At 40.1% G+C, this 18,446-nt stretch overlaps 1 protein-coding gene across 6 annotated transcripts in view; it reads right to left on the bottom strand.

The window, feature by feature from the left end:
* The window catches only part of GMDS (GDP-mannose 4,6-dehydratase), a 411,509-nt gene that overhangs the window by 66,770 nt on the left and 326,293 nt on the right, over nucleotides 1-18,446 (bottom strand). For all 6 annotated transcript variants that reach the window (XM_040075302.2, XM_040075329.2, XM_040075319.1 and 3 more), the window contains 2 exons: nucleotides 18,088-18,206; nucleotides 8,725-8,821 (listed from right to left, as the gene is read on the bottom strand). In XM_040075302.2, coding sequence (XP_039931236.1) covers nucleotides 8,725-8,821; nucleotides 18,088-18,206 — 216 coding nt within the window. The remainder of the gene's footprint in view (nucleotides 1-8,724; nucleotides 8,822-18,087; nucleotides 18,207-18,446) is intronic.

Below are 18,446 nucleotides of genomic sequence, written 5' to 3'. Positions count from 1 at the left end.
AGCTGGAACATCAGACAGTTTGGGGAACATCCAAGATGGGCACGAAGAACCATTTCCTGGTTCATGACAAATACTGTAGATGTTTTTGACACAGAGATAATTCTCAGGTTCTATTCAGCAACAACGCTTCTCCTCCCCTGCCCTCTCCCCTCATTTTTTAGAAGTTGTTTCTATCTACAAGGCTCAATTTCCCCTGCTACTCAACCATACGAGCTCTTCTTGAACACAAGGGAAGTATTAAGGATACTGAAAAATAATTAACAGTGTAAAATGTTTTTAAGTTCTGATATGGTCCAAATCATTGCTATGAGTTTTTCCTGGAATACAAACATGAGAAGAAGATATGAAAGGTTATCCTCAACATCACTCAGCAAGCACTCCTCAACATCATCATCATCACAGAGCAGCAATAATAGTAAAGGTCCCACCTATTCGTGCCTCCCTCATGAAGTTGTTAATTCACAAATGATGACTCAAAAGGTGATAGAGGGGAAAGGTGAAGGTTTATTTTTTTAAACATTCACTTCCAAACTTCCACCTCCTTTCAACTATTTTCCCTTTTGACAGAAATTGCAAATGGTGAAGGACAGGGATAAGTCTGAACAAAACCACTTTGTTGACTTTTTGGGGGAGATAGAAGACCTCTAGGACTAAATTAAAAAAACATTTTGACTCCCTTAAGAAAAGTACTTTCCTCCCCTCCAAATCTGGCTTTTTTTTTTTTTAAAGCAGAATATTTTTTTACTTTTTTTTTCCCCCAGAGGTGAAGTCAAAACATCCCACGTTTTCTAGGGGAATAAACTTCAGATAACTAAAGAACTAAAAGAAATTGATAGGTGTATACTGTCATTTTTGGACTGTGAAACCTGAAAAATCATGAAGTGAAAGCTTTTGGAGACAACCTCCCACACCCTCCATATTCCTAAGAACTTGCTACGCCTTTATGCATTTCTCCTAACCTGGTCCAAATGGCCCTTTCACACTGCCCTGGACTGTCCCTCAGAAGGAACAACTGCACTCACTCTCAAAACACCTCCAGCAACACCAAAGTAACAATGATAAATATTTTGCAAGAGGTGGCACAGAATTTTGAGAATCAGTGGCTTGGAGTACTATCCTTAAAGAAGAAATATATTAGGTGCCCTGGGATACCCAGGCTGGAGACACCTATTTCCCCAGCAAACCCCTGACTGGAGTCCTCCATGCTAAAAAGGCCTCTGCTGACCCAAACCCATCAGAAACTGCTACTGCCAACACTACAACAATCTCATGGCTCCTCAGATGAAACATATGAACATTCTGGGGCTGTCATCTTCCTTTGTACACCCACTCACTCATAAAATAAAATACAAACAGCTGAAGGCAAGCAAGCTCCAGCTAAGGCTGAGAAATTAGACGTGAGACTGGCCCTTAATTCCAGATTTGCTGAAGGAAACCTTATCTCTGTCTCATATCCTCTGTATTCAAAAGCCATTTTTATTTTCATATAAATCGTGTCATTTACTATTCTCTGTTACCATTCTAAAGCCCTTGCAAGGGTTGAATTGGCACAGCACACTCAAATGAAAAAGTTACAATGATGTGGGAAATGCAGTCAAAATGAGAACAGCATTGTTAACATATTGCTTGACTTTTAAAAACCCATTGTAAAATAAAATAAACAGCAACTGAAAGAGAGACGGATCTTCAGACATGCTCCCACTTTTAAATCCGAGCAGTAATCAGGTGTGTAAATGACCCCAAGCACCTCTGACACCAAGGTCTTTGGTAAACCACAGAGGCTGAGCCACTCTGCCACACTCAGTGGAAACTTCAATGTGTCTGAACCACAATTTGGCGCTTTTGAATGTCTGATCTCTCGTAGAAAATGGGGAATAGGCTGTAGGTGGTGGAGACTGCTGGCGGGAGGGAACACTTAGCAGTTGTGACAAATGTGTCTTGGTGCTGCCTGAGCCTGGACTTCTGTCATGGCTTTCGCCTGCTCCAGGCTCTCTCCCACCCTTGTGACTTTCCTTCAGAGGCTCTGCATTTCCCACCACATCTGCTGAAGTGTTTGTGTGGGACAGGCATAGGACAGGCAGTGATAAGAAAACAAGGGTCCAGATGAGGGTGAGACAACAGAGAGAGATAACAAGGGGGGGGAGGAGGCCAAATGGCAGGCCAAGAGAAAGGGGAGGCAAGGGGATAAGAGGTGAGATAAAAAGAGACTTTCTGTGCATGAATAAACATGAATAAGAGGTGGCAGTAAGACACCCCAGTGCCAGGAAGGCAGAGAAGAATTACGGACTGGAGCAGTTGGTTAAAACTATAAACTGCATGAACTTGGTATAATTCCCTCTTGCCTGTAAAGCTACCCTAAGAGAATCTGACTAAAGAAAAGTGTCTTGAGCCATTTCAGCATCTCTGCTCCCAGCTACTGTACAATGGGGCAGGTGAACGAGAATAATCAGCTGGCACCTCCTGGGCTCCCAAAATGTTTGGGCTGGGCTTCTAAATTCCCATTACAGATAAATTGCTCTCCTTCATATTAAGATGCAGCAATGCATGTAAGGTCACTCTTGGCTACTAGTATGGAAACTATTAACTATTCATGCCCTTGAAGTGGAGCACTTACTTGGATGCCTGGCTGAATCAGGTAGTGTCTAATTAAGGAGGCAGGCAGCCTTCTATCCTCATTCACCTCTCCCTCAGCCTTAATCCTCCAGCCACCTAAGTTTAATTTAAAAATCTGTTTTCAGGAGTTGAGCCCAGATCTGTCACATCCAAGATTGCCATTAATTGCTATGTGTCAACAGCATTAAGAAAAATGAGTAATGAATCAAAACCACCAACCCTTTTTCCTGGATGACAGCTTTATCTTACATACCAGCTTTTCAATGGGGTTGAAATCTCTTTACCCACTCAGAATGGAAAATTGCATCGCCCAAAACCAGTCAGAGATTTCTTCAGCCAGTCTGAACACTTCCAAAGAAAAACTACTCATCTCATAGATGAACATATGGTGTAACACCCAAGGTGCAAAAGCACTCCAACCTAGACCCCAGGAGGTAAGGACACCCTCTTCCTTTGGCTAGTCTTGTCAGATGGTTGTGGCATTAGGGGATGGGAAAGCAGACTCAGAGAGTTTCAGGAAGATCAATGAAGATGTGAAGGTCACAGATGACACATGGCTGGTTTCAAAACCTCAGGAATGACAGCAAGGAAAGAGGTGGTGAAGGAAGAAGGGCAACAGAGCCAGCTGTAGAAGTTGCCAGAGAAATGTTTTGTTAGAGGCACAGCAGAGGAGGAGCAGGATGACGCAAAGAGAAGCAACGGAGCAAAGCACAGCGTATGAGCAGTGATGTCCAGAGGGATTCCTTTACAGGATGTGCCAGTCTAATACTGATGTAATGAGCTAATCATGAAGTAAAAAGTCAGAATTTGTGTGGGAGGGCTGGAGGGGCACATACTAGGTATCTGCTCTCACTAGAAAGGAGTTAAGATAGGGCTCCTGCTAAGAGTCTGTTAAGAGGAATGAACAAGACACAGCAAGCACATGAGCCTGCTGAAGCTTCTCCAGTTTGGTGACATATTGAGAGGAAAACTTGATAGCAATAGCGATCTTCCCTTTTTCTAAGGAAAAACCAAGAGGAACAGAATCAGGATGAGATTAAAAAAGTGGAAAGCTACCTTTTCAAGGATGGTTGCATCCCCTAGGAATGACAGCAGAACACAATGGCATCAGGCTCTTCTCCAACTTTGCTGCTGCTTAATGATATCACTTGAGCCGTGCACTCTGTCTGCTCTGCCATACACATTTCAGAGGCAGAAACACAGTGATGCTATTTTTTTATAATTACTTTTTCACATGCTTGCTGAGAAATATTTAAAATATGTTAAGTGCCTCTTAGATGCTATAGAGACAAGTTACCACTAATCATTATTTTACTTGGCTGAATTTGACATGTATATTTTCAGAGATACCTCTGAAATGCCTGATATGTAAGACCTTAACTAAAACAAACAAACAATCTGCTGCAGGTTCTATTAACAGAAGGGACAAATAAAAGGAAGAGGATGGCAAAGCAATGCAGAGATAATGTTGAGATTAAATTAAGGAACAATATAAACATTTTGGCTGAGACAGAAGCAAAGTCAGCTTGAAGGAGAATTAAGGACAGCAGAGGCAATAGTTTTCAGATGCTGACATATATTTTCAGAACAAAGAGGAAAGAAAACAGATAAGAGAAGACTACCAGTTTTATGACAGTTCACAACTTCTTTACCTGACTGCTAGAGGAAAATAGACAGGAAAATAATCTGAAGATTATTCTTCCTTGAATGCTCCCATTTCATTTTCATGAGTATTAATAAAGGCCACATATTGACATTGATGAGTAAAAAGATCCTTGAGGAAGGGAAGCACATGTTTCCTCATGCAGATATCTGAACAGCTTACAGTCACAGGCAGCTCTGAACTTAAGAGTAGGAAATGAAGCTTGTATGAAAACTAAAGTGGAAGTGTGGGGCATTTAGGGGTTTGTGATCATGGTTTCATTAGACTCTAAATGCTCTTTAGGGCAGGAACACTTAGAGGAGTTCAGAAATGTTTTTGACTTTAAGAAAGCTGACTTTGGGAGAATGTGATATGCCCCAAGGAATTTTTACTGGAATCCTATGAAACATGGGAAACACAGAGCTGAATTTTTAAAAAACATCTGAAGAGGCTGAAATTTAAAGCCGTCCTGCTTAATTCCAAGGAGGAAAAAGGGTAACTGAGGCCAAACGCAGTTAAGCAAAAATGCAAAATTTGATATAAGTGACACATATAAGACTTGAGAGGTTGTACAGATATCACATATATGTATATATATTCATATGCATATATATATATTTCATTTATATCAGTGCTAGAAAGAACTGGGAGAAAAAATGCTTAAGGCATATAACAAAAAGAAGAAGTTAGCAAGTTAGCATGCCCTTTTTCCTTTGAAGAAGAATAATAAGAGGCCAGATGACTGCTTAAATATTAGCATCACACTGTGACAGCGTTTCCAGGCTTGCTTAAAGGAGGGAAATTTGCATTGATGATGTATGCACATCCTCAGAGTTACAGCCATGCCAGCCCATAGCAAATGTGATGCACGGATTCAACCTGCAGTTCCTACGCCAGGCAAGCTGCAGGACAACTGCAGAAACAGGTGGGAGAACAGGGGAAGAATTCTCTGCAACATATGCAGGATATTAGATTCAGAGAGAAAACAACACTTACACATGGTTGAAAGGCTTCTTTTGTTTTCCCCTTTGAAACAGTGACGTAATCTCCTAACTGAGAGATATATACATCTAAATTTTGTGATGACAAGAAAGACCAGCGAGACTTGGAGTTAATCTTCACTGTTGCAGGAAAATGCAATGAAATAAAGCAAGCTCCTATGAAACTGTTAGCTTAATATCTGCCATGCAAAAATAACAGAAGCACTTTAACTCAAACACCTTAATGGGCAAAATTTAATTAGAAGCAATTGTGTAATTTTTGGGGGAAAATTCATGCATACAAATTAATAGCAATTTTTCTGCTGAAAGTTAAGAAAATTAAAGACAGACTCTGTAAAACTCTAAAAGTTACCCAACTTCTGGGGTTGAGAGACCTGATGCTTATGACATTATGTACTGCGGGGCTGCTTGTTTCCAACTCACCAAGGCAACTCATTGAATTCCAGTTTTAACTTTTGAAAGAAATTTAAAATTATTTTAACAGCATTTTTGTGAATGCCAAATAGATTCTTTAAATCCGTGTACACAGTAGGTTGCCTACGTACAATATGAACATTCTGATTGTAAGTAGAAAAGAGTAGTGAGATAATTTCTGAAGTACCTACATTTCACAGGTAAGAAAACTATACTGGAAAGTGATCTTTACATGCCTAGAGCAGAAGGTGAATATAAAGCATGAGTTTTCTAGCCATGTGCTTAAAAAGCTTGCAAAATAAGTGAAAGCATATTTTGTAGTGTATCAAGTTCAGTATAGAAAGCAAACTTGCCAATAAAGCTCCTGTGAAAACTACTGATTTTAAGAAAGTACCAAACAAATTTTTTGCCTAATCCTTGCAGTAGGTTAGCCTCCAAAAACATTTAAAAGAGGGTCAGAAAATACACTGATAGGAATTCGATAAAGGCTGAAAGAAATGATACTGATAGGTTTGCATTTGGCAAGACACAAGGAAGGAAGGAGAGAGAGAGAGGCATTAGAAGCATTAGCAGGAACAATTCCCAAGGCCAGTAAATATCAAGGGGCCCCACAGCAGTCAAAAGCAGAGTGAAGAGATTTAGAGCCAAGGCATTCAAAGGGTCTACTTAGTTTGACCAGAAGACTGTCTCACATTTCAAGGTTTCTTCTTCAGTACAGCTAAGCTTTTCAATGGGAGGCCTTGACCCCGGGGATCACTAACTGGAGAAAACAAATGTGTTTTCAAATGAATGTATTGGCACTGTCAGAACTGACTGTACACAAGATTAAATTATGTTTATTTTCAATTTCCAGAATACCATGTTAAATTTTAGAGAGACAGACAGACAGAAATGTTTCCAAATAAGACATGGGAATCTGAGCATCAGATTTTCTGTGTCAGCTGTGATTCAACAGCAGGATTCCTGTTAACTGAACTGGCTAAGCCGCCTCCCAAAGTGTCAGCCTGAGGCTTTCTTGCCTACAGCAGTATTGGTACAAGTGGCAGCAGGAGACATGTGCTGTCAGTCCATTTTAGTTATTTCATTGCTCTTCCTTGTTTTCTTGTGATGGATTGGGTTTTGGTCTACTATTTTGAATTGCACAGATGTGTTTCCCTGAATGAAACAAACAGTAGTCTGCCTGCCTTTGACAAGGAATGAAAATCAAAACAGAATTCAAAACAAAAGAGAGAAAGTGATTCTGGGTATCCATCCTGAGATGATCTAAAAAGGAAACTGATTGCAGAAAAATGATATTACATCTCCTCACAGAGGAGTTCTCTCATAGTTTCCTTTGCATGCTCCTTAAGACAAAGGTACTTCACTTTGTGCTTCTACCTTGATCATGCTTAAGCAGCTTCACCACCTTCCTGGGTTTCCCAGGAACCAGGTTGGGACTACATTAAAAGCAAGGGAAGATGGGGGTGCTGGAAGATAGAGATGGAGTCCTCATTCAAGGGAAGGTGAAAAGGAGAGACCAGGCAATTTCAGATAAACATCAGACATCTATTGTGGTTATACACAGTCCTATTTCAAGCCCACATTCCACTCCATATTCGAATTCCTCCCTATTCTCATGTATGAAGCTGCTAGAATATTCCTGAGGGATGTGTGCTTATGCACTGCCCCAACACAGTATATATAATGAGCTGAATTAAAAATCCAGAAACTGTGTTCCCAGAGGGAGACCAATAGGGACAGAGAGGAAGAAGACCATGGGCAGCACTATTTCAGCTCAGAAAACATCTGAGCACATGAAGAACGTGAAACTACTGTAAGGACTTCCAAAGAGCTACATACTAATTACAAATTTTGAGGAGTGAATCTGTACTCGTTAGTAAGAGGTATGACAAAGCAGGAAAATGGGTCTCACAAAGCACAGACTTGTTGGGTCAAGTGTCCTTTTCCTGTTTGGCAAGTCCTTTTGTCTCTGTCCTCCTTATCATCCTGACACCTTACCACAGCACAGAATGACAGACAGCTCTTAATGACTTCCTAGCATTCGATCCTATACAGGGGTCCAGGCCTTTTTAAGGTAAATGGAAGTCCCTGTTCCCCTCTGAATTTCAGTTTTAAAACCCATGCCCACTTGCAAACATACAGCCCCCACTCCCACCCTGCAAACTTCATCAACAACACAAAGGTGCTCTTGTCACCCCCTTGCTTGAATCGCAGAGCTCTCGTGAACGGGCACACTGACAGATGATGCTGTGTCAGCAGCCACTGGGGCTTGTGCCGCTTTCCCCAGGAGAGGAGAAATCCTCTCCCGGGTACACCCACTCCCACATAGCACAACGGGGGCTACTGTTCCCTGTGTCCAGAAACCAGGCTTCATCCTGTACCATCTCTGTGCATTGCCACCATCCTGCCTGACTTGGAAATACTGTTGGCTTTTTTTCCCCTCTCCCAGAATTCCCGCCAGGTGATAGAAGCACAGGAGTTAGGGACTTGGTCCTGCCAGCAGCGTATGCTGGCTTAGCACCCCTGGTAGATTTCACTGAGGCATTCCTGGGAGTAAAGACATGTTCTGCAAATGTGCATTTGCTGAGTGGGACCCAGCGAAGCACACCTAAACCAGCATTTCGCAGCACCCACAGTTACAAAGGGGCAAGCTGGAGCTGAAACACTACCGTGAAACACAGAAGGCACTGCTTTATAATCAAGCCTATCAGTGCCCACCTTCTGCTTTCCCTACTTGCAGCCAGGGAAGAGATGACCATATTCCCATTCACATTTCATGCTTTGTCTTGTTTCCCATATGATGTTTTAGCCCCTCTCCCACTCAGGGAGGGTGACCAAAGAGGAGCAGCATCTCCGTGCGAGGGCCGCCTGCTCCTTGTGTTTTCCCAGGTAGCTGGCTGTGAGGGGCCAACAAGCAGGCTAATTTAGAGCTCTAAAAGCTGGCAGCGGGAGTGCAATTAAGCCGTTTTCACAGACTGCTGGCCAAATGCAGCAATTTATTGGCTGAGTGATTGGATTATTCATTTGCAAAGCTAGGAGAGGGCATTTTCTTACCACTTCAGTTGGCCTGTAGTACTTGTGATTGACTGTCACATGAATCTTGCCAGTCTCCTTGCATCGTCCCACTTCATTTTCATTCTTCCCTTCCCACCTGTAAAGAAGATAAACATTTAATCAATCCATAATTACTTTAGTGCTCCGTTCTTACCAACATTTGGCCTGCTTTCGTTTACTTGAGGCTGGTGTCAATTCTCCCTGCAGGACAGCATAAACTCATTAGCTGAAGGAACAAAGGAAGAGTTTAGACTTGAACAGAGTAACAATGGCTTTTGAAGTTTCTTTGGTTTGTTTTCTTGATTCGGTGGAAGGTCTAAAATACAGGACTTCCAGATTAAACACATAATGTTAAAGGAAAATAAAATGCCCTGATTTCAGAATATCTCATGTATCAGCAAATAAATATGACAGTGAGGTTTTTCATTGTGGATTGGTTCAAAGCTGTTTTCTTAAAATATTTTTAATTCTTGCATTTTGGCCAATACTTTCAGGAACTCTTTAATCTGTTAATTTTATAGTTGTGAAGCTCTGTTTGAATAGCATTAAGCTGCATAATTTAATTTGTGCTTAACTAGAAAAAACAAGACAAAAACAGATCTTGGGTTTTCGGTCCTCCACAAATACTCCACATACACATATTGTAAACTCTACTTGCTACCTGTGAGCTGAAAGCCAGCTCCCTTCGTCCAAATTAGTTTCATATGTGTTGAACAGCCTGCAATTTGCTGCAATTTATGTGATCTGGTTGCGCTGTGAAGCATTTTCTTAGCGACTGTCCTGGTTTCAGGAACAGCAGAAGAGGAATGGCTTGGTGGGTGACTAGCTCTGCCTTCGGGGAGGTCAGGCTGCAGCCTGGAAGCCTGGGCACAATGCTCCCACTCCAAATAAACGCTTCAGATGACACATGTAGGAATCGGTGCATCAAACTTCATCCACTGAATACACTGAATATAAAATGTAAAGTTATGATTGAAATTCTATCCTCTCTTTGCTTTTTGCTTTTAAGTATATACCATAGGGCTCTGAACCAGCTTGGCTTAAAAATGTGATGATTAAATTCACTAGCTTTTTTTTTTTACGTTTAAGTAAAATCTGTAAAAATTAAATCAGCACTGTGATTTAGACTATTTAGCCTCAGTCACCAGCAAGGAAAGAAAAGCACCCTAGCCTCCCACTTACTAATTTTTCTCCCAGCTCTTGGGATTTTGTCACAGATTTGATTTCTCCTTGTTTCCCTGCCTCCTCAAGCTCCTAGAAGAATTTAATTCTTTGACAATCTCAGCCTTCATTTTTGAGTTTCTAGCCCTGAGGGCTAAGGAGAAAAGTCTTAAAATGTGACCTCTGTACCCATGAAAGCTTAAACACTGAAAGGCAGAAGGAAATACCAAATATGCATTATTGTAAGTTTTTAACTCTCACAAATTTTTAAGCACATCTCATTACTTTTGAATGACTAGCAAAGCCTGTAGGATGCTTGACACTGGGAACATTTCACATTGAAATAATTTCGTATAGATAATAGTGACAGTGAAGTCTGCTGTTAACAGACATCCCACAATGCTAAAGATGATTTATAATTAAAATTTTCTTCCTTCGTTTTTTTTTTTTTTTTTTTTTTTTTCTTCTTTCTCAGTTGCTCTGTTGTGAGCCTGAACTGCAAAGTTTTCATTCAGAAGCCAAAACTAACATTAGTCCCTCCCTTTAAAGGGCAGAGGGTAAAAATGTGCAGGACTCAAATGAGCTTAATAGAAAACTAACCGTCACCAGTGAAACAACAGGAAGCGCTTAGATCAGGAGACGTCAGTTGTTGTTGGAGGTCACTGAGCAGAGAACCCCATTTAACACCCAAAAGGCTCCAGAAGGCTCAGCCGAGCCAGTAAAGACTCACTTAATGTTGCTATCAAAGTTATATAACAATAGAAATAGCTTAAGGAGAAATCTCCACCCGTTTTGTTCAGCCCAGTAATGTGAAAAGTTCACAAAGAGGAAAAAAAAAAAAAAAAAAAAAAAAAAAGTGCTTCTCATTGTGAACAAAGTAACATTTGATAGCTGCACTTCTAATTACTCCTGGCACCTCCGTGCTCACAGCTGGGAACATCATACAGCTGATAAAAGCGACTGTGCAGGGGCCAGTCTGACAACAGGACCAAGACATCCATTCTGCCAACCAACTCCCCCTCCCCTCTTCCTCAAACTGCAAGGCAAGAGAATAAAAGCCACCAAAACCATCCTTAGTTTCTAGTCAAACTGCAGTCAGAATTGTTAACTGGAAAATGTCATGCCAAATTACCCTGAAGCACGAGCATGATGGAAGGGGCGTGGGGAACCCTGATGTTGTACTGTGGTTTCAGCTAGCTGTAGCCACAAAGACTACTCAGCTTTCTGCTCAGCAGGGCAGATGCCCACATGGGCATGAAAACAGCCTTGTGTAACTTTGGGGAAACACAAAGTGGCTGGAGAAAGTTTGGCTCATCAGGACTGGGCTACTTTTACAGAGGATGGGGAGTGGATCCCCCCAAGCCCAGCTGGCACCAAAGCCCAGAGCTCCCATGCAGGCACCTGCTGACCTGGTGCAGGCTTTGCACAAAATGCTGCTCCTGCAGACAACGAGCCTCTGCAGCCTGCCCTACGCTGTGTAGCTTCACCCTCCCTCCCACTGAAGCAAGGGATGGGTTTCCTGTCACAGCTGATGGCCTCAGCCATGTATCAGCGTGTTCTGCACCTGGAGAAGGATGGGTGAGACCACGGAACTGCTCCTGACAAAGCAGGTTTGATGCACTTTCCATCTACACTTCTATGTCGAGTGCCTCACTGCTGGACATGGGTGCTTTGGGATTGCTCCGGGTGAAAGTCAATGGTCAGCTCTAGTGGACTCCACTGCTATCAATGACCTCACAATTTTCCATAAAACTAAGATTCAAAAGCATGAGCAGGTTTACTTACTTGAAAAGTTCTTCACATCAAGAGCTTTTAAACCCTGGATTGACAGTGGGATGGATTGCATTTAATTTAAGGCTAATTTTATATCTATTATTGTTAACATACCACTTTTGTTGCAATACTTATTATCGGTGTTGATGAATGCTTCTTCGGCTTTTTTATTTTTGGAGTTTCCAATTATTTTTCATTTCCTGTAACTATTCAGTCAGAGAGCAAGCTTCAAGCAATGAAAACTCCCAGAGGTTTTAGTGGAGATTTCTTTATAGGAGATTTCATGAGGGTGAAAAGCTGGGGTACCCACCTGACGGTGTGAGGTGGGCAGGGAAGGAAACAGGGGAGCCAGGATAATTGAGGAGGAGTGGGAATAGCACTGCAATGGACCAAATGGTCTGTCTGTAATTTAGGAAGAAACAAGTCAAAGTATATATATTTCTGAGGTGGTGAAGAAATAGAATAAAAATGAAAATTTTTGCAGAAGCAGAGATAAATTGAATACATATATGCATTTCATCTCCTTGCTTGATCTTTACTTAGAACTAGAACCCATAGAATTAAAAAAATATATATATTCAAAACCACTAGAGGCTAGAGCTGCTCAGCTTCTTTATGAACTATAAACTATCATGCTCACCTTTATAATGAAATAAATGCCAATAGAAAATATTTTCACATTTGGAATGGAACAATAATTTAAATAAAAATAAAATCGTATGAGGATTTTGTTTTTCCTCCACACCTAAAATGATACACCGTTTGTGTAGATTTCTCAGATCTGTGGCTTGATTTCTGCTACACACAAAATTAAGCCAAAGCACTTCATTCTGTCCCGGCACATTATAAACAGCAAAACTGGCACCATGTAACAGGCCATTAATATCTTTTGCAAGTAACCTTTTGTAGAGAAACTTTAAATATGACTCTTCATATGTTCCTTTGCGACCAACTCAACCACTAACCTTGCCAGCAGCTCTGATACATCAAAGTAGGCATAGATACAGGGATTGCTTAACCATGACCTTGTGCTTAGAAAGCATGCTACCATAAAGGAATGTATTAATTTTTTTTTTTTTTTCAAAAGCTCTGATGAATCAGGTATTCAATGTTTCTTTTTTTCACTAGTCCAATAGTCCAAGCATTGTTAAGCTCAGATTTACAAAATTTAATTGCAACTCCCCATATTACAAGAGGATAAAAAAGAATACATGCTAGGCTCCCTAATTTTTTTTTTTTTTTTCTTCCACTTTCCAGTTCATTGGAAAGCTTTTAAAGCTCTGCCCCTTTACTCCAATTTGTGAAAGTTGGTGTTAGGAAGAAAATGTTTTCTTAAATAATACTAATGCTTCCGTGAAAATCAAGGCATTGTGGAAAGAAAAAGCTTTAGTTTCAAGTGAGTTCCAGTAGTGTCAGCCTGATTCAAAATTATATTAATAATATCTAAAAGAGAGGGTTTTACATTTTCAGAACTTTTTTTTTTTTTTTTCTTTCAGAATGGCTTGAAAATTTCTAAGTTATTCTTTCTTAAAGTGGAGATTAGGAAAAAAAAAACCAAAGAAGTCCAGCTGACCTGAAATCAGGTATTTTTCTAAATTGCATTTGTGACAATTATTTTAATTTAATTTCAGGGGTGGGGTATATGGAATATCCCATGAAACACCATATTTCATTCTTACCTAGTCTTTCTATTGGAGAAACTCTCATACCTCTTATGTAGCCAGATAATTAGCTATTCTAATCTTCAATCCTTAATTTCAGTTCTGAAACAGTTATTGCTCAATCCTGAAACAGTTATTGCATCTGCCTGCAGATAAAACCCTATATCAATAATAAAGTAATGAGGGCCTGCTCAGCTGAAAGAATTAATTTTCCAGTTGAGGTGGGTTAAATGCCCCCTGAAATACATTCTCTGTTTTGAGAACATTGACAAAACTGGTGCAGTCCTAAGTGAGGACCCTTTTTTGTGAAGGTTCACCCAGGCCAGCACTCTTCACTGACATGGCTGGGTTCCTTTCAACCTTCCCTTTTCAAAATGCCTCCAGTTGCTGTATGAGGTTCACTTCCATTTCTCTTAATCTGAAAGCTTCTCATTATATTTTCTTTTTTAAATACAACACACAGCACTGGCCAGCCAGTAATTTTTGGTGGGCAAAAGCCAGATCTGGAAGTAGCAGCTGTTTTGCTGATGATTACTGATAACTCCTCCTCCACGTCCCACATGCTCTCCATTCTTACAGCAATCCTTCAAATCTCATGTGTTTCTGTAACCCAGCCTTCCATTTTAAGATAAAAAGAAAAAAACAAATAAACAAAAACCCTCAACAAACAAACAAACCAGAAAAATTCTTCTCTCTGGGTTCAATCTCAGTTCAACCTTCACTGCCACTGAGGAGGCCACAGGAGTTCACCTCAGAAGACCTTATAGCTTATGTGAAAACTTCCCTGCTTTTATAAGACCAACTAGCATGTTACTAGCATGTTAGTTAAGATAAAATTTGTATGTAGAACCAAATGACTAGAGTAAAATATCTATTTTTTCTGAATTAATTCTGATCCTGGAAGCAATTAATATTTCTGTAACAAATGTGCATGCATTTTTATATTAATAAAAACCACAATAAATCTTTCTGCAGCTTGAACTTTTTTTTTTTTTTTTTTTTTTTTTTTTTTAGTTTCCACATTTGCAGACAGGAGTCTTTGTAGCAGTCTGCAAGGAACTCTGAGTGCTGTAGTGGTTTCAGGCTATCTTTGCAATCCTGTTCTAATTTAATAAGATTAATGGCAGAAAATTAGTCAAAGACAAGCGTTTGCCTGTTTCGTTTACCCTGCTGTAGTTCAAATTATAGGCGGGAAGTGTTTCCCCCAAGAACTACTTAATTAGTAATGGGCAGAAGGGAAAGTAAAAGAAAAAAAAAAAAGTAATCCTTACAGGGGAAAAATATTTGTAGCTCTGAGGCTTTCCTGTTAGTACAAAGGACTGAATTTGAATTATTCAAAGGACTATATAAATATAATCTGAAATTTCTCCCTTGAAAAAGAAATGTAAGTGGAAAAAAGCCATGCAAGGTAGATAAACTTCCATGAACCTTTACAGCCTGTTTCAGAGAGAGAATCAGTCTTATTGCAGCTGTAGATTTCATTAGTTATAAAAATGTAGTAGAGTTTCTCTCTCTCGTTTTGGCTAGAAGACATAGTCCTGACATGTGCTAATGACTGGCTAGGACAGAATATTATGTTATGTTCTTGGAAAGACTTTTTAGGCTGTCCTGGATTTTCAGCTGTATAAGTTAATGTGAATTGTTAGGAAGACAAAAAACCTAAAAAATAAAACCAATATTTTTAGTTGATTGATGAGGCAACCAGGATCCCTTTTTTCCTATTCTCTCCTGCAGTCTCATGATATGACAGTGAAGATTTTACATTTGCAACTTTCCCTGACAAAGCACGAAGTAGGGATAGTTAAGAGCCCCTGCACATGTACCCAGCTTTCTCAGATGTGATATGAGCTCTGCCAGCTTTTGTTTGCCATGACATCTATCCTGGACATTTACTCTATCATTTCATCAGTTTTGAATGGCGGGTTGTACAGCAGTACTGGGAAGCTGTGACATTGCTTATAGCAGTGGAAAAGGCTGCTGGCAATCTCCCAGATAAGTTTTTGAGGTTGAAAAATTTCAGAATACCTGTAATTCTGCAAAAAAAATCCCAGAAAACTCAGATAACTCAACTAAACTTTGAGGAACAGTAATAGGAAGAAAGCGGCCATCCTTGTGGGAACTTGTTTAGCCACTGTATTCTGGTGTGCTGGTTCTTAGGTGCCTCATAAATTGTGAAGTAACAGACAAAGGGGGACTCACCAGCGGGGTTTCACAATGCTAAAAGGGAGGATTCTTCTGCCAGGCTACTCCCCGAAGGAGATATATTCAAACTGGAGGAGGTGGGAGTAGAAATTCATTGGGGCTTTCAAAGAAATATTACCAGACAGCTGGTCAAGGAGTGCGTGTGTGTGCTGCAAAGGCATGGGTCAGGCTGAAACCTGGAAAAACTATGGAGGTTCTTAACAAAATTTCCCAAATCCTGAGGAATATTTTATGTCTAGTGCAATTTGAAAGATGACCAATGGCTACAGGATGAGTTCTAATGTTATTCTCAGCTGGGGAGCAGGGGGAAAGAATGGCTGGGCTATCTGAACAAGCTGCATGCAAAATGTTCAGAGTTATGCCACTGTCAAAATGATCAGCAACAAAATTATCACTAGCACTTAAAACGTCACCTCAGTCCCCATATATATAGTTATTTATATATCACCTGTAAATGGCTTAAGGAATTGAAAATTTATTCACAGGAAAGAAAAACTTCAGAAGAGCCGAGGGAACTAGAAACCCAAGCCCCCATTTCTAAAGTGATTTATATTCCTAAAAATCCATGTCACTAGGTGTCATGTGAGTCCTTATACAATTTTTGCAAATTACTTTTATTGATTAGTAATAAAAAATGCCAACTATGACTTCGTACACACAAAATACCTTCTCTACTTCACATTTGGAGTTATACTGTGAAGTTCTTCTGAGAGACCAAATTGTGACTGATTCAATCCAAATACTGACTGCATTAAACATCAACGTAAATGAAACACAGTCTGTCATATGGAGCCACATGTGAGCAAAAAATTTAAACAAACAGGACACAAAATTTTGAGTGTTAGGAACAACTAAATCTGAAGTAATCTTTTAATATCCCCTCTATAACAGAAGCTATTAATAAAAGTACTTTCACTTTTATTTCTGGCTTTGTTGTCTTCTTTAGGTTTTCTTGAGAACTTAATTTGCTTTCTGAAAAACACATGCTGATTTGCCACTCTTGGGTAATGCTGAGACTTCTTAGACCAACACCAAAGCAGGGAGTTCGGTGTTAAACTATGGAATAAATTTAGTGACATCAAAAGAAATTGTGGGGAACATCTGCAAATAAAGACATTCAGCTAGGTACTGACCTTTACATATCAGCCTCTAATTTTAGGTAATCAAAATTAAAAAATTGAAAAAGTTGTTCGTCAAACGGTTGTTGCTTTGACAAATAATATTAGACAGGGATTTGGTAGTTCTCAAAATCACTAGGATTCTTACCCATACAGAGCAATTGAATCTGCATTTCCTATCCATTTTTACTAGGTAGAATTAGCTTATAAACACAAGAAACAAAACCATTAAAAGAGAAGAAAAATTTAGAAAGAAAAAGCAACTATTAGAGTTCTTATTATCTCCCCTTTAGCCTCTCAAATCTCACTACCGTTAAGGTATATGGGACAATGTGTGATCACAGGGACATCTAGCAATCAAGAAATGCAAAAAATATGGAGAAAAGCTTATTCCCCAAACTGAGCTTTTGGGTTAGAAATACTATTTATACGGTCTCTCTCTCCCTCATCAGAATTTCTTTTTCTGGAAGTTGATGCCAAAAATTGAAACCAGACTAAAAACTCATTGAGGAGAAAATGTTATTACCTCCCCAGCCACCCACTGGCTGTTCAAATAATATTGTATATATCTGTGCACTTCGGCATATTTATTGAATTTGTCAAGTTTTTGTTCCCAAGTAAAACTTATTGGCCCTGTCAAAAGTTCACCAGCTGCACAAGTGACTTTGATGGCCCGAGGAACAGCCCTGGCGCTAGCGTCATGGAAGAGCCTGTGGCTTTCCTCTCCCTTTTCCAGCTGAGATTGGTATGTTGATGCATGGGGCCCAGAGAAGATACAGAAGGAGGGAAATTGAAAAAATAATAAACAATAAAAATATAAATTACAGAAAGCGCTCACCAAGCCATCCTGGTTTTATTATACAGCCTTGGGAAGGAATTTTGTATTTTCAATCAAACTATGTGGAATATGCATTGTAAACATTTCTGCACCCACTGCTCAACATTTCTACAGCTTAGTTGGGGAAGAGCTGATAGGAATGTAGAGGGGTTTGCTACATAAGCCTTGTAATGTGGCTGATGGGCTGTCACCTGGAAAGAACAGGGCTGGTAGGCATCACCTCTTCAAACCACAGAGGATGGAAGCAGGACTGTGGGGATCTGGGGCATGAAATGAAGATTTGGGCAGAAAAGCACCTCTTGCAGGAAGGTGATGATCAGCACCCTGGTATTAGCATCTTTGGAAGGGCCTTCCCTACCCCAACACAGGGAGAACAGAAAATGAAGACTTTGATAAAAAAATTAATGCATCTACCTTTTAAACTGATCTAGGGGGCAAAAGTAGACATACCTGCTTTGGCAGTCATTCATGCATGGTAGATATCAGATGTTACAATCAGAAAGTGAGGCGGGGGGGGAAAGAACGTAGACTGCTGTGACTGTTTGGTCACAGCAAATGTGAGAGGCTAGAAATGTTCAGCCTGTGGCTACTCTCTCATCCTCATACTTACACAATGGTTTTCCCAATGTGCTTGAATGACTTCTCCACGAATTCACGGACACTGTGGACCTCCCCAGTGGCTATGACAAAGTCCTCAGGCTCATCCGTTTGCAACATCAACCACATGGCCTGCAGAAAGATAAACAAAGTCAGATTCAGTGCACATGTAAGTGGCCTCTTTGGTACATGATATTGTATTACCGCATTTTTGATTTGAAAATAACTACACATACACACACAAGCCCCAAGCTGAGGGAATTAGCACCTTCTTTACACAGTGGCTATTAACCAGTTCAGTGCAACTCTGAAAAGAGTTCAATTATTTCTTATTACAGAAAACAATGCTGTATTTGATTTTCAATTTGTTTC

The sequence above is a fragment of the Hirundo rustica genome, chromosome 1 (assembly GCF_015227805.2).
Source record: "Hirundo rustica isolate bHirRus1 chromosome 1, bHirRus1.pri.v3, whole genome shotgun sequence".
NCBI lineage: Eukaryota > Metazoa > Chordata > Aves > Passeriformes > Hirundinidae > Hirundo > Hirundo rustica.
The sequence above is the reverse complement of the archived record's forward strand: the minus strand, read 5'-3'. Positions and strand labels throughout refer to the sequence as shown.